Consider the following 16,040-nt stretch of genomic DNA (forward strand, 5'->3'; position numbering starts at 1 on the left):
ATAAACCATTTGCTTTAAATTCCCAATTCAGTGTTTATTACAATATTCGTTTCTTACATGCCCCATTACATTAAGGTGGATGTCTTCCTATTAGTCTGTTAAATCCCAAATTCCAGAGCCTACAAGTCCCAGATCCCTGAACTATACCAGCCCCTCCCCTTAGAGCAAGACCAGGGGTTAGACTTGTGGAGGTGCTTCTGTGACTGGAACTTAATTGCTGGAATGCTCCGAGTTGTCATTGTATTAATAAACTACGGTCAATCTATAATCCGAAGCCAAAGCAGCAAATTATAAAAGCAGGCACAAGTGCCTTCTCAGGCAGATGCTCAGTGGCCTGATCTCCGCTGTCCGCTTCCTCCCATTCCTTCCCAATTGGTGGTGTTCCGGGACAACCCGTACATGCACACAGAGCTGCCGAAAACCTCAGTGCCTGCGTCTTGAGCTCTAACCTTATGATGAAGGCACCCAGGAACCAAAGGTTTTGCTTTGCTCATGTAAACTGGCAAGAGTCATGAACCTAAAGGTCATTCTTTAGGACTCACTTTACAATGGGCAGATGCATTTCCTTTTAGCACCCAACTGCCTATGGGTTTGTATAGAAACCAAGACACAATCCAACTACAGGATGACTTCTACCTTCTCCTCACCTCAAAAATACTTTTCTCAAAATTCTCAAGATAATTTTACCATGTTCCTTTTGAAGCACCCCAGAAACAAATGTTAAGATAACGCAAAACTTGAATAATACTTTCTTTATTTACAAGTTAGAATCAACAGACAAAGACAATCCAGGGGACCAAATGGGGAGATGACAGAAACCCCCAAGGGCCCCAAATGGAGCAGAAGAAAAAGGGAAAACAGAGTAGAAAAAATGTCAACGTAAAAAATGAGCTCCCCCTTCTTCCTTCCCCACGGAGGCCAAAGGGACCATGGCCCCACACGCCTCAGCCTTACCTAGCTTAAATAAATTAGAACAACCAACCTCACAACAGGGCCGCTACGGCCTCAAGGCAACCCCTACTGGGGTCTTTGCCCACTCCCACCGTCCGGTCCCAAGCATTTTGAATGGGGCCCTATGCCCAAGAGGTCACTCACAATGGGGCTGGGAACGCAACCTTATTTTGTCCATATGTCCCTCCTTCGGCAAATGTCCCCGCATCCCTCCCCCCTGCAGAGCCAGCTCTCCTACAGTGGGGGGAGTGGGTGAGATGAGGAAGTGTCACAGCACGGGGAAGGGGTGGGGCAGGGTGGTCTAAGGGTCCGGTCCTGCGGAGCCGCCTGCCCCATCTGGCCGGGCCCTTAGCCTGAGTCTGAATCACTGGTGTCTGAAGAGGAGGAAGATGAAGAGGAGGAGCTGGAATCTGAGCTGGAGCTGGAAGCGCTGAGGCGTGACACTGCCACTTGCTGAGCAGATGACGACTCCGTTTTCTCACTCGCTGCGGAAGTTAAAGATAAAGATGTGTAAATCTGATCTCCGTTTGTGAAGAGAGGACAGTCAAATTGGCAGAATACAGTGAACTTGCAGTGGTGTACAGGACACTCACCTTTCTTGGGGGGCTTTTTGGTGGAATTGAGCTGCCCACTAACATCTTGTAACCGCTTTTCTAGTTCCCGCTTCTTCTCCAGAGCCAGCTCCTCCTTTGTCTTTCCCACAGGTTTTTTAATGGCTAGAAAAGAGACGCATCAGGCTAAGAAACCGCACCCTAGTGTTGCCAAGTTCCTTCCATCCTGCAAGCTGACAGGAGTACACCAAGTGTGCACACTACCACCGCCTTCCTAAGCTGCCCTGAGACTCACAAAGATCGGTGGGCCCCATTCGTACTCACTGTAGGGCTTCCGCGGCTTCTTTCTAAGGCAGGAGAGGACGTAACGCTCAAGCTCTCGAAGCGTGGATGGCTTGAGAGTTTCAAAATCAATCTCAATCTCTTCCGGGTTTGAGTCACGTAACGAGGGCTCCCGGGCTTGGATTATGTGCACAACTCGACCCAGCTTCTCCCCAGGTAATTTATTGATGTCCAGGCTCAACTGCCGTTTCTCATCGTAACTCATGGGCCGACTTTCCTCCTCCTCCTCTGAATCATAGCCTGCAGGCAGGGTAGGTGGGGCCGTCTTTGTGGCCTTTTTGGGTAGTCTACAAGCAAAAGAAAATTCTCAATTAGAGAAGCACCCTTTAACCCTCTCTGATCAGGTTCCTACTGTTCAATCCAATGTCTTTTTGTTTCATGTTATTGCATACTTCTTCCGTTTCCTATTTTAAGCTATGTGTCCTGGTTTGGGATTTTTGTGTATGGTTACCATTAGATTTCTAAAAAATGAAGTTGCATATATACAGTGGCTTGAGTACATCTGATCTCCTTCCTCCTTTGCCCATTCAGACCATTACTGCCTCCCCTTTCATGGTTTTGTCACAAATTATCCGTTTATACTCGCTAAGTTTTTTTGGCATCTTACTCTTGTTGTGACACAGTGCTAAGATTTCCTGCCTAGCATGCAGCTTGGTTTTCCATTAAGGCATATGAATCAGTCCGAGGTGGGCTGCTGGGACACTGCATTAGGGAATGCCAACCATTTTACATTTATTCTGGGCTTTGTGAACTAGATACAGGTATGCTGGCTGGGGTGAGCACATCTTTTTCCCCAAATCACTACTAACCCACCCTACCATGGAAAACAAGAAAAAGTAAGTATGGATTTACTGGCTTAGAGAAGGGGGTAGTCAAACTATAGCCTGTGCCATTTGTTTTTGTAAATAATGTTCTATTGGAACATATATCCATGTTCACATCTTTATTGCCTATGGCTACTTTTGCACTGTCAGAGCTGAGTAGCTTTGAGAGACCCTGTGGTCCTCAGAGTCTGTGTCTGTCACCGGGCCGCTTACAGGAGAAAACGTTAAGGAATGGGAGAATGCATCCCCTGTTACAACTCACTTGGTGCCACTCCCTCCAGAAGGTCCAAAGCCAGGGGGACCTAGTGTAGCAACACTGCCAACCCCACTGCCGCTGGCTTTCTTGGACTTCTTGGGCTGAGAGAGGCGGGGTGCCCGAGGCCCCCTGTCATCGTCATCTACCCCAGCTCGGCCTCGATGCTTCTCTGCCTTCCGTTTCTTCTTTTTCTCTTTTTTCTCTCTCTTCCGCTTGGGCTTGGATATCGGGCCTTGCGACAAGGCAGCCAGTTGTTCATGTACTGCCCGAAGCTAGAAAGGAAAAAAGAATAAAGATGTGAAATGAGAAAAACACATCAAGTAGAACAATTTGAAAAGACCAAGAGAAGAAAAAACGGCAAAGACAGGCAAGAATGTCTTAATGAGCTGAACAGACACAAGTACCTGCTCCTGCAGCTCAGCCAGGCGATGAGCCCGTTCTTCCTCAGAATCCGAGCTTTCGCTCTCTTCTTCCTCTTCCTCCTCCTCCTCCTCTGAAGAGCTCTCACTACTACTCTCCTCACTAGAGGATTCTGAAGATGATTTGGCCAGGCCGGCAGGCAAGGCAGTAGAGATTGGCAGAGGCCCTGGCTCCAGCGGTTCATCTGGCATCTTGGCATAACGGAACTCAAATACGTCCTAGGAAGAGAGACTGACTCAAAACCATGCTGGGGGATAGTGCCCTGACTGTCCCCAGCCACCTGGTGACACGGCTCCAATTTACAACTGTAGGATTAAGAGATCCTCATGTTAAGATTGTACAGTGCAGATGACAAAAATCTCTCTCCCCAGACCTAGTCCTTCTCCAGACTCCAATCTTGACACTCACCTGTAGCTTTCGTGCCATGGCCACAACATCGTGGTCTGGGGGATTGTACTTATAGCAGTTGGAGAACATAAGCCGCACATCAGCAGCAAACTCCTGGGCATCCCGGTAATCCCGATTCTCCATCTTCCGCTGCAGAAGGAGGCAGCATCAGAAGCTGCACAGGCAGGGAGACTCACCTTTCCCTGCCAACCCGACACCGCCAAGAGCAGCCCTCTCGAGAGCACAGTGGGGGTGACTTTAAGGATCTGTGCCCTGGGGTTCAAGTTTGAAGTCAAAGGAATTTGGGTGGGTTGAAGAAATATCTATGTCTAGGAAAAAAGAAATCCTTCCGAAGTAACAGGGGTCAGTGACCCCTGACTATCCTTCACCCCTTAACTACCCTAACCCAATACCCCCAATAAGCAGGACTTAAATGCATATAGTGTTGCTCTGAAGACCCACCATACAATTTCAAACTCCAGAAAATAGGAACTCTTATCAAGCACTTGACCAATTGCCACATTACTGTTTTGTAAAAGTAAAATACTAAAAAACAAAGATTGCGGTGTTCCCGTAAGGAGGTGACTGAGTTTTTATTGATTCCCTAGGCTCCGTTCACTGCCTGAGTGTCCCATCTGCCCCATGCAGTGGGTACCTTTACAGTGCTGAGGTCCATGGGGTGCTTAATGATGTCATGGTAATCATGCAGGCCAAGAGCAGAAGCATCCACTGGCTTATAGAAAGGCCATGCATAGGCAGCATGCTTCTTAGAGAGTAACTCCTTCAAAATGCCATTGCAATGTTTCAACTGTTCCGATAGCTTTCCTTTCTTGGAGCTCTGGTGTTGTTGCTGAGAGTCAGGCAAGTCTTTGCGTGGGGGCTTGATGGGGCGGCCACTCTCTCTGCGCATAGGGGGAAGCCGTGCTGCCTTCGGCTCAAGACCCCCAGGGGGGCTAGCTGGGGAACCAGGAGCCAGGATGGCTGTAGGTGTTGGGGTAGTAGTATCTGCTTTCCGCTTTACCCCCTTTTTCTGCAAAGAAAAACAAGACAGGAGCCTTTTACATCAGGTCCACCTCAATCAAGCTTTCCCTCCCAGTTGTCCAAAAGAAATCCATGGATGTATACCTTGGCAAGGGGCTGGGCTGGGGGAGCCGCAGAGACAGCAAGGAGCGGGGGTCCGGCGGAGTGCAAGGACTTGAGAAGGGGAGAAGAGATGACCGATGGGTGGGGAATGTTGAGGACAGTGGTAGGTATCTCAGGAGGTGGAGTATACAGGGCTGTGTGAGATACAGAAGAGATAGCAGGCACCTGGTGGGCACTGGTGATACTGCCCTGGAGTGCTAAAAGAGAAAAAAAGGTTAGTTTGGTCATCTTCCCCATCTTTTGGTCTCCCATTAGCGAAACTCCGACTCTTCCTACCTGCCAATTTGGCCCCCTTCTTGTGGCTGTTCTTAGGGATGGTCACCACAAGCTCTTGTTCCTCTTGTGGCATTGAGGCCACTTTCTGTAGGAAGATCTTTTCCAGCGTTTGTGCCATCAGGACAATGTCATCAGTGGGCTACAGAAAACAAACAAAAAGGTCCAAACATTAGCAAGAAATAGATTACTTTCCTCAAAGGAATTCCTAGCTTCAGGCATCATCACCACTCCTTTAGATAAGTTTGTCATGGAGTACTAAAAATTACATACACGGGGCCACTAATTCCCACTTTCTCTCTCAACCCTGTCCCTCAAATGCAACCAAGAAAGAAAATTCAGAAATAAGGGAAGGGGATTTGACAAGGAAAGTAGATCCTGCGCTTTTCAGATCTCTAGGAATTTCTAACAAACAGGGCCACCCCCCCCCCCAAGTATGAAGTGTTCTACTTAAACCTTTAACCCTGGATTTCTGAAGCCACATCACTGGGTAGTGGTACCCTTTGGAGCTCATATTTTCTAGCTCCGGACTACTGAGAACATCTATTATAGTAAAATCGTGTAGACAAAACTCCAGCAATGAAAACACCATCTTTCCCTGTCTATTAATGAACACACAGAGAAAAACTCACTTTGTTGTAGATGTAACAGTTGGTGAACATGGTATTAAAATCCTGCATACACTCTGAAGCAGCCCAATAATAGTTGTTTTCAAGTCTCCTCTTAATAGTACCCATGTCCATAGGCTGCTTTATAATTTTGTGGTAATCCTAAAAAAACAACAACACAAAACAAACAAAAAAAGGTCAGAGCCACCAAAAAATGCATACCTGTTCTCCTAAGCAAATTACTGATCCTCCAACACACACACATACACACATACCCTGTGTCAAAGGAGTAGAGTCCCCTAAACTGCGGCCCCAATTAAACTACAGGACAGAAAAAAATGGAATAGGATAACACCCAGCAGGAAGCCCCTACTGTCTTTCTCTAACCACCCATACCTCCCACCCACTCTGCAAGGTTTCCCATCCTGTGACATTACCTCTGGGGCTGGCTATCCATGGGCTGCATGAGGGAGAGGAAGAAGCTAAGAATTTTGGCCACCGTGGTCCTCTCCCAACCAGGGGTGGGAATCTGTAAAATGGAGCCAGGGCACAAAAGTTAAGGAAGGACACACGGAGGGCACAAAGAGAAATGCCAAGATAGCAAACTGTTGGATCAATGGCAAAGGACCAAAAATTCAGAAATCTGGTGGCTATCTGCTCAATGGGGGAGAGATGGGAAATCCCTAGGGGCCGCAGCAACTATACTAGACAGCCCACCCGCCACCCCCTCACACACATTCTTGTTCATTCCCACACCGCCCCCACTTCAACTTCTCAACTCACCGGCAGACCCAGTTTGACAGCATCCACAGGCTGCCGAAAGGGCCATGCAAACTGATGTTTCCACAGAGCCTTCATCACCACCTTGTGCAGGTACTGCAGTTGGTTGGTAACCCGTCCTGGCTTTTTGGGATTGGATACCTCCGGGGGTGGTGGGTTGGCAGGGGTCAGTTGTAAAGCTGGCACTGAAGCCATTGTGGGGCTTTCGAATCCCTCATACAACAGGGAGGGCTTTCGAATCCTCTTCCCAGGCGCTGCAGCTTCTGGGCCCAGCCCCAGTAACCCTGCATTCCCCTCCCCAGGGAGCCTGTGAAAATGGGAAACAAAATTAGATGTGGCAAGCAACTAGGGAAGAGTGTAATTTACACTACACACCCAATAAATGCAGACTTGGGACCTAGTGAGAGGTAGGCAAGCTTAACTACAACCAGTACCTCAAACATCCTCAGAGATTTTGTTCTTGTCCTCCATTCCCATGTTTTTGTTTCCTTATTTCTAGCACACTTACTTAGATCCTACCTTCTGGAGTCTGATAGGCTCTATCATCTGGTTTTTTAATTACTTAGGAAAAAAAACACACCCCACAACCAAATGGTTTCTTATAGGACAAAACTTGAGAACCACATGCTTATGGGGAAGAGACTTAAGTAAAATGGGTGGAGCCTAGAAACTCAAGCCCCAAGCCTGAGGACCTCATCCACTAGGGGCTTGATGGTTGCCATGGTGGAGCCTGGGGGAAGCAGGTGAAAAGAGGAAGGGAACGAAAAGGGAGAATTTCATAAATTCTGATGAGACAGCGAAGAATCCATGAGGGCAGAAGAGACCAGCATCTTTCACATGCTCTGCATACTTAACTTCAAAGTAGAAAACAGACCCCGGAAATCTAACGGAAAACCATACCAACTTAAAAAAAAAAAATCAGACAAGGAGCATATTTGTCGGACTTCACAGCCTGGAATAATCCAGCTGCCAGCCCCCAGAATTTTTGGCAAATTCAGTCTCCTTGCTCCAAGGGCCTCAAAAAATAGAGCTGTCCAGTCAAGGTCACAAGAGGGATAGACCCTCGCCCCCACCTTGCCAAAAAACAAGATTCCAACAACAGTTCCCACTGGAGCATCAACTCTGGAGACTCAAGGCCAACAGTGGTTCAGGTTTACATTCTCCTTGGTGCTCCTCTGGACCAGGTGTTTCAGGGCCTAAGATTAAGATCACCACCCTGAGATCTTATTGACAGGAATCCTTAGTTCCACCTCCCACCTTGAATGAAACTCAAGGATATCAAAACGTCCCCTCCACCGAACAAAACACTCCTCCACCCCAACACAAAACCGACCCAGTCTCTGTGAGACAAGCAGGGGTTTAATGACCCAGCCCAGATACCAAGAACCCACAGGCTAAACAATAATCCCTCTACCCTACTCTGGGAATTCCCGTAGCCAGTCCCTGAAGCTGTCACCATGGCAACCCTGTAAGGCACTAGTTGTGGCCGCGAACACCTCAAAAGGACTCAAAAACCGTCGCTAAACACAAGGCCCACTACCCGCAGCCCAATCAATGTGGTCCTTCCCCATTACGTTCCGCCGCCAACCTAGCTGGAACCGACTCGGTTAAGACTGGGCCACCGCCGAGAAAGTAGCAGAGACATCGACAAGCTGCCCTCCCTCCGTACGCGGCGGCCGGGACAGACCGGTTCCAAAACCGTCGCTCAAGCCCCTCCGCGAGCCCCCGAGTCAACAGTCGCGCCACGGAAGCGCAACGCGCCCGTCAGTTCTGTGTTCCCTCCGAACCCGATCCCTCACCCCCGTGCCGCGGCCCCCCAACGTCCCCGTCCCGATCGCGACGACGTACTTGTGGGGAGTTACGTTTTGCAGCATCTTGACCGCGGGGAACCGGCGCTGCACTCAGCCGCGGCAAGTCCGGGTGGCCTCGGTTCTCCTTGCCGCCCGGTCCAGCATAACCCGGGAGGTAGGGGGGGCCGCTGCCCTTGCCTTCCAGGCGACAACCCCCCCACCGGGCAGGAAAGAAAGTCTCCTCCGCTGTTTCACCGAAAGCTCCCGGTAGCTTGGCGCGCTCCGCAGGAGGCGGACAGCGAGAAAATGGCGGCGGCCTCAGCAGAGGCAGGCGAGCGAGGGGAGAGACTCTTCCAACCCTAGGAAGGCCCCCGATCCCAGACACCGTCGTCAATATCGCCCGCTGTTGGTCTGCAAGAATCCCTTCTTCCTGCGGGGACTGTCCGGGGCGGACGAAGTCCCGTTTCAATCTCGATGGAGGCGGATGAACACGGAAAGTGGTTTAAGGAGCCGCCGCCTCCATCTTTGAAATCCTCTTGAGGGCGGAGTAGAGGGGGTGGACAGATTCCGAGGATTGGGCGGGGCCCGAAAAAGGGGAGCTTCGGGGGCTTCTATGGGGTCTGTACTGTCCGCCGGGAACGGTCATAGGCCGAGACGAAGGCCATTTCCAAGCGGATGGATGTGGATTGCAATGGCGGGCCCCGACGACTCGAAAGCTCTGTATCGGTAGGCAGAATCCTCCAGCCCGTTCTAGAGGTTGCTCCACTCCAGCGCGAAATGGCGCCGCCGAGCCCCGCGCCAGCCCTTTATATATAGGCGGAGGGGCGGAGCTTCGCCGCTCATGCGCGCCACCGCGCTCGAGACTTCCCCCACCCCCGGCGCGCGCGCACGCCCGGGAAGAAGTCCAGGCGAAGGGGAAGGAACGCCTCTCCGCGGGAGCATCTTCTATTGGTCCGCTGGAGCGATTACGTCATAAACTTGATTCCCAGAGCTCGGTCACCAGGCAGAAGAGGGCCGCAACACCCTCAGGGAAGCGGCGGCCATGTCGCTGAGCCAATTGGCTGCGCTGAGGGTCGGCGGCTCCAGGGGAAGGACGTTGGCGGGGTGCAGCACCCTCTCCCCACCTCCCTTTCCAACAAAGTCTTCCCAGGCCTCCAGGCCCGGTGCGGCCGGCGACGGCCAAGCTCGGGCAGGTCGGGCCATTCGTAGCTCCTCCATAGGCCAGACCCGCAGGACTGGTGGGGGCCGCGTGGGCGTAGCCAAGCTCGGCCGGCAGGGTGTGGTCGCAGGACGCCTGCCCGGTGATTGTTCTCGACAGGGAGGCCGCTGCAGCGAAGAATCTGAAATGAGGAAGAAGACGCCATCTTAAAGCCACGGCCTGGTGCTCTGGCAAACAGTTAAGGGCCCCCAACGTAGCGGAGACGGGAGCCAACGTCTCCAAGTCCCACAATAAAAAATACAGGCTTGTCAGAGTCTTAAAACAGTCCCTGCCCTCCCCCAGGTCAAACAACATAAAGACAAAGGCAAAAAACTCCCCAAAACTTCTGTCAACAAGGTAAAACCTAGAATTCGTTCCAAAAACTTGCACCCCAAGCACATCTCCGATCACTACCCACTCATACTTTATGAATACAAATACCTGCGGGCTCGACCAAATCTCAGCAGCCCCAAAATGGGGCCAAAAACTGGAAACACACCTATGTATGAAACCCACCTCCTCCCCAAACTTCATTCCGATGTCTGGTTCAGAGCGGAAAAAACAAGTCCTGCGAGGGGCGAATCTCGGTGAACACCTTCCCGGGCCGAGCGCTCTGACTTTCCCCCACGCTCCGCAACCCCCCAGGCCCAGGGAAAGTCCGCACCCCCTTAGGGTCCCTCCGCCGAGGGGGCGGAACGGCCCCCCATCCCCCACCAGGGTCCGCAGTCCTCCCCACGGAGCGGCGGGTCCTTCGGTCAGCGCCAGGGAGGAGGGCGAGCGGAGGAGGCGGCCGCTGCGGCTCAGTAGCCCTCCCCCTCCTCCTCCTCTCCCCTTCTCCCCTCCCCCCGGGCCGTCCGCCTCCGAGGAGGGGCAGGAGCCATTTTGGGAGCTGTTTCGCCCCCTCCCCCCAATCCACTCATTTGAGTCTTCCCACAATCTGGTTGTCTGAATAGGGCTGGACTACGAAAAGATAGAATCAAGAGCATAGCAAGGTCAGGATCTCTAAAGCCATGATCTCTGGGGCTCCCCGCCCCCTCCCATTTCCCCTTTTCTGGACACCAAAGAAAACGGACTGCATATCAGAAAGGAAATTAATGCAAGTCCACGAGTGCATGGGCCCCCTCCCCTCGGAAGGGCTCCTGAGGGCCTAGATCCCTGAATTCCAATCCCGTCGCCCTCCCTCTGCAGTTCTCGAGCCTTGACCTCGTTACTGCGTCTAAAATGGCCGTCAATCTCCGGTCTTCACGACCTCCCCAGTCGGGCAGACCCTGCGGGGGAAGTGCGCCCCCGGGAGGAAGATCTGCCGGCCCCCCTTCCACCAGGGATCAGGCCTCGGCCCCCAAAGCACACGCGGGCCCGCCCGGTGGCTGCAGCAGGGAGGGCAATGACACAGCAACTCTGCAGAACCTCCTCCCCTCCCCCAGTGGCCCAGCCTCCCCAACTGCTCTCCTCCCGGGCCTTCAGGTCTGCGCAGAGGCCAGCCAGGAAAGAAACCTTTAGGAGGTGGGGAAAACACTGCGCCTTAGAAAGCGAAAGGGCAGCCAGGCATTACTGTGGCTTCCCTGCATTCCGGAAAATCACTGCTCCCCTCTCCCTCTCCATCCTCCCTTCCCCCACATGAGTCACTCTGGAGGCCACAGCTACTCAGTCATTTGGAAAAGCAACTCTTCCCTCCTTTCCTTTCCGTTCCCTCCCCCGCAGCACACAAGGAGAGAACTGTTAAGGATGGGGGAGGGGATGGAGGCGGAAGACACCACCCTGGAGAAACCCGAGACCTTGTGAGCTACGAAATCCTAAGCCTCACTCCCCCGTTTCGGACCACGCCATCGCCTGCCCTCCCCGCAGCCACCCTGGGCCTGGTGTCTGCTCCCAAGCAGACCCCGAGCTTTCAGCCTGCACGCCCTCCCCAGCCTGGGGTAAGCACATGCTCAGTTAAGCCCCAACGGAGCACAGAAGTTTGTGCACAAGGCTCCACAGGCCGTGCCCACGTGAATGCAGTCTCGATAAGAACTCGAAGCGCAAACTGGATCGTGCCATGTGACGACGGCGCGCTGCCCACCGCTGGCAAAGGCGGCAGGAGCGCTCCTTCCGAAGTCTGGGGGGAGGAGCGGGCGCCTGGGGACGGCCTCGTTCACACGCGGACTGTCCACCCTAAACCTTCACCCCGCGTAGTCACCTCCCCCTCCTCAACCCACCAGGTCACCCCCACACACCCCGCCCGCCAAAAGGAAACCTCACCAGGCTCCGGGCTCTTGTACCCCCCAGGGGACGAAGGGAATGGGGGGGCACACAGTCCCAAGCCCCTTCGCCCTCCAATAGGTATGGAGGCATGAGGTTGGCCATTCCCCTCCCCCACCCGAGGTGTCCTCTCCTGCTTGCCCCCCTTCACGCTCCCATCGGTTGTGAAACATTTGAAGGGCAAACCCACCCTCAGGATTATGCTCTGAACCCCAAGAATCTCCCTCCCGGACTCCCCACCACTGGTTAAGCACGTAAATGACTGGCAACATCCCCGCTCAAGGGCCCCGTCTTACCTGGATCCTGGAACCTTCCAGGGGGGATCCAGTGTTCCCCTCGGCTTGGTGTGGGGGGAAGATGTAATCCGGGGTGTCACCCCCCACCCCGGAAACTGAAGCTGTGTGGGGGGAGGGGGCGTAGCCCCCTGCCCCTCCCTTCTCGATCGAGTAGGGGGGTGGGGAAATCATCAGGGCCGCGCGGACACGTCAGCAACACCCGGATTGGCTGACCCGCGTCACGTGCCCGCCCCCCCCCTCCCGGGGGCCAGCTTTCCGAAGGTTCCAGGGGGTCGCACTAGGGGCCAAGGGGCGTGCCCGGCCCAGGCCTGCGTCTAGAGTCTCCGCGCGCCTAACGCCGCTGCTGCTCTGGACCCCGGCTTCCTCGCCGCGGTCGCCGACCGGGTCCCCCCCACGCCTCTCCTCACGGGTTCAGCATGGCTGCCGCAGCCGGGAACGTGGCACTGCGCCGGCGCAAGGGTGCGCCCGGGCGGGGGAGGGGCAGGGCCCGGGGCGCCGGGGAGCGGCAGAGCGCAGGCGCCCGCGGCGGCGCGGCGGGGGCGCGCGGTGGGTGGGGCGGGAGCGGGCGGCGCGGCCTCCCGCCTCCCCTGCCCCCCTCCCCCCTCCCCGTCCCCGCGGGCGGCCGGACTCGCTTCCCTTTCCGCGGGCTGGAGGTGCTGCTCAGCCGGCCCTGACCGGAGCCCCGCGGAAATGCGCGCCGCGGAAGTCCTGGAGGGAGAGCGGGCCTGCCTGGTCCGGGGGGGCGAGGATGGCGGGGGCCCTTCCCCGGGCCAGCGGCGTGCTTGGACCGCGCGCGGGACAAGGACTCGGTCACCCGTGGTGCCTGCCGCGGGGGCATGAGATGTCTTAGGCCGTTTTGCAGCCTCTCGTTTGCCCTGAACCTAACTAAACTTTTTAAAAATATATATATATACTTTATTGATTTTTTTACAGAGAGGAAGGGAGAGGGATAGAGAGTTAGAAAAACCGATCAGCTGCCTCCCGCACACCCCCTTTGGGGATGTGCCCGCAACCAAGGTACATGCCCTTGACCGGAGTGTGGGACCCTTCAGTCCGCAGGCCGCGCTCTATCCACTGAGCCACACCGGTCAGGGCCTAACTAAACTTCTTAATGGAGACCTGCTGGTCCCGGACTCCCGCCTTCTGCAGAACTTACCGGCCTTCTGGTCACTTTTACTTTGTACTCACCTCGTGCCCCACCACTGAAATGAAAACGGATAGTTCTTCCTTAAGGCTCTGCCCTCTGCTCTTTAAATCTTGAGTCAATCCCATAAAAAGCTAAGACCGGGATTGAGCTGCCACCTAAAGCAGGCCTTTTACTCGTTAACAATATTCTCTTCCTTGCCCCCCAGAATATGGTCAAATGTTCGCTCTGTAGTCCATACCCCGCTCTCCCCACCAATAACAGAAAGGCCCCCCGAGAACGCGCAGCTTTCCCTCGCCGTCTGCACACACGGCTGTTACCACTGTGCTAGAAGTCCTCTCTTCTGCTGAAGAAAATGCCTTTTCTCTTGACCTGGTTGACCTTATCTATTACTCTGAAGCTAGCCTCTGTTTTCTACAAATTGGCATTTTTAAATCTCTATTCTATAAGTTTCCCAGCCCCCAAAAGGGGAAGAAAATAACCTTATCACTATTGTACCCCTTTAGACTCTTACTTACCTCCTCTCCCCTGCACAGTGAAGACCTGAAATTACCTAAGTTTTCCTCTCTGCCCCGCTCTTCCACTGCTGGAACCCCTGGCAGAGGGCACCAAGGCCCTCCTAGTTGGCAAAGGCAGGAAGCACTTTTCAGTTCGTACCTTAAGTGACCTCTCAGAAGCATTTGACACTTGATCATGCTTCCTTCCTGAAATTCTCACCCTGGATTTCTGTGACCAGCCTTGCTGGTTTCTCTCCCTACTTGCCCAGCGGTTCCTCTCCAGTCTCATGAATTCTCCTTGATTCCTACCAGTTGATGTTTGCCAGGATTTTGCTTCAGGTTGCTTCTAGTTCTGTTCATCTTCGCTAAGTAATTTTATTCAATGATGCAAAGCTCAAATCTGTTCCTTTTGTTCAGACTGCTCTCCTGAGCTTAACTTGCTACTAAATATTACCGTTTGGATACCCCCAGAAGTTTCTGCCTGGTCAGAATGGATGTGGTCTGTGCGCCTGGGAGACCTGCTCCTGTGTCATCCTGGCTGATGGCCGCTATTCTGTCCCAAAGCCCGGGATCTGGGAGTGCATTCTTGATTTCTTTTACTCACAACTTTCTACCCACTATACTTACCATTTTGCCTCTAAAATATCTATTGAATCATACTGTCCTTGTCCTATCACCTGAGCTACATCAATAGCTTCCTAACTGGTTTTCTTATCACTAAAGCTGCACTGTTCAGTACAGTAGCCACTAGCTACATGTGACTATTTAAGTTAACATTAAATACAATTTTAAGTTTAGTGACTCAGTTGCATTGGCTACACATCAAGGTCTCATTAGGGGGCTAATGGCTGACGTACTGGACAGCACAGATTATAGAACATTTCCATCATTGCAGAAAGCCCTGTTGACAATGCTGCTCTAGATTTTTCTCTCTGCCTCTGCCCTGTGAGGAGTGAGGTTTCCAAAGTACAACTCTGGCCATGCGCTGCTGCATAAACCCTGTGTTAGTTCCTCATGGCCTGGGAGGTAAAATCCACGTTCCTGCACTTGACAGGTCTGCCTTCCTCTTCAGCCTGTGTCTAGCCACTTCCTCTTGTGCCCTGTACTCCAGCCATAATGAACTATTCCCTAGACAGACCATTGTTTTATGCCTTTGTATTTTATACACACTGCAGTCTAACGTGCAATAGGCTTTCTCCAATCCATTTGAGTCCCCAAAGCACCTGAAAAGCCTATACTTGCCTCCCAAATTCAGCTGACTGCGCATTCCTTCGTGTCCTTATGATTGCACCTTTCACAGTGAATGGCATTTGCATGATTACGTGTGCCTCTCCCTTAGTAGACTTTGATCTTGAGAACAGGGCCATGTTGTATTCTTCCCCCCCCCCCCCCCGCCCCCAGTATAAATCCCCAGCTCCTGGCATAGTCCTGGCTAGTATGAGGTGCTCACAAAGAGAGCAAATATTGAAGGAAATTGATGCTTAAGTAAGTATACAACTTAGGTAAGAATGTAATGTATGTGTTTATGGGGTACCATGCATAATATTGGGGAAATAATCATATTAAAACACAATCATTGCCACCAAGTACACATTTGAGACATGGGGGTGGTGTGAGGAAAGACAGCATTGTGGCATCGGTCATTTTTATACAGCAGGGCAGTCCAGCCTGGCCAGAAGAGAGTATAAACTACAAGCAGTAAAGCGGTGGGAGGGAAGCCGGGAAGGTAAATTTATTTGAGGGGATATTGTGAAGGATTTCTAGTGCTGTTAAGTTTGAACTCAGTGGGGAGCCACTGGAAGTTTTTGAGCAATGACTTGATCAGGGTTATGTCATAGGATAGGAACTTTATCTTCATATCCCTAGTAGCTAGCACTATACTTGTTAATAAACACAAAATGAAGAGGGTAAAGAAGGGGTAAATGGTGATGGAAAAAGACTTGATTTTGGGTGGTGAACACAATACAATACACAGATGATGTACTATAGAATTGTACTTTTATTGACTAATGTCAGCAATAAATTCAATAAAAAATTTTAAAACCTACACAATGAAATTATCAGGTTGGAGTGAGATGGGACTGGTGATAGCTAACATTTACTGAGTACTTGACACATACCAGGCCCTGTTAAAAGTTCTTTACATGTATTAACTCTCTTAATCATTATAACCCTACTAGAGGCCCAGTGCACAAAATTTGTGCATGTGTAGGGTCCCTAGTTGCTGCTGGCTGCTGGCCAGGGCCTCCCTTCCCCAGCTGCCAAGTGATCAAACTCCTGGTAGGTCTAACTCCCAAGGGGTCACTTTGCATATTAGGCTTTTATACACTGAGTGGCCAGAT

The 16,040-nt window shown here is 52.3% G+C and overlaps 1 protein-coding gene across 7 annotated transcripts; it reads right to left on the reverse strand.

The window, feature by feature from the left end:
- Positions 1 to 743: 743 nt before the first annotated feature.
- BRD2 (bromodomain containing 2) lies at positions 744 to 12,478 on the reverse strand. Of its 7 annotated transcripts, none has more exons than XM_079780085.1 (13): positions 12,058 to 12,478; positions 8,384 to 9,665; positions 6,539 to 6,842; positions 5,780 to 5,917; positions 5,151 to 5,289; positions 4,857 to 5,071; positions 4,387 to 4,761; positions 3,753 to 3,881; positions 3,329 to 3,562; positions 2,931 to 3,196; positions 1,827 to 2,131; positions 1,545 to 1,667; positions 744 to 1,436 (listed from the first exon to the last, which is right to left on the reverse strand). In XM_079780085.1, exons 2-13 carry the CDS (start codon positions 8,407 to 8,409, stop codon positions 1,300 to 1,302), a joined length of 2,391 nt encoding a protein of 796 aa, XP_079636211.1. In that variant the 5' UTR covers positions 8,410 to 9,665; positions 12,058 to 12,478; the 3' UTR covers positions 744 to 1,299. The 7 variants fall into 7 exon arrangements, with proteins under 7 accessions (XP_079636211.1, XP_079636212.1, XP_079636214.1 ...); XM_079780086.1 differs by lacking the exon at positions 12,058 to 12,478 and adding an exon at positions 10,727 to 10,959; XM_079780088.1 differs by lacking the exon at positions 12,058 to 12,478 and adding an exon at positions 10,238 to 10,342.
- Between the last annotated feature and the right edge of the window lie 3,562 nt (positions 12,479 to 16,040).

The sequence above is a fragment of the Cnephaeus nilssonii genome (assembly GCF_951640355.1).
Source record: "Cnephaeus nilssonii genome assembly, chromosome: 9".
Classification (NCBI taxonomy): Eukaryota; Metazoa; Chordata; class Mammalia; order Chiroptera; family Vespertilionidae; genus Cnephaeus; species Cnephaeus nilssonii.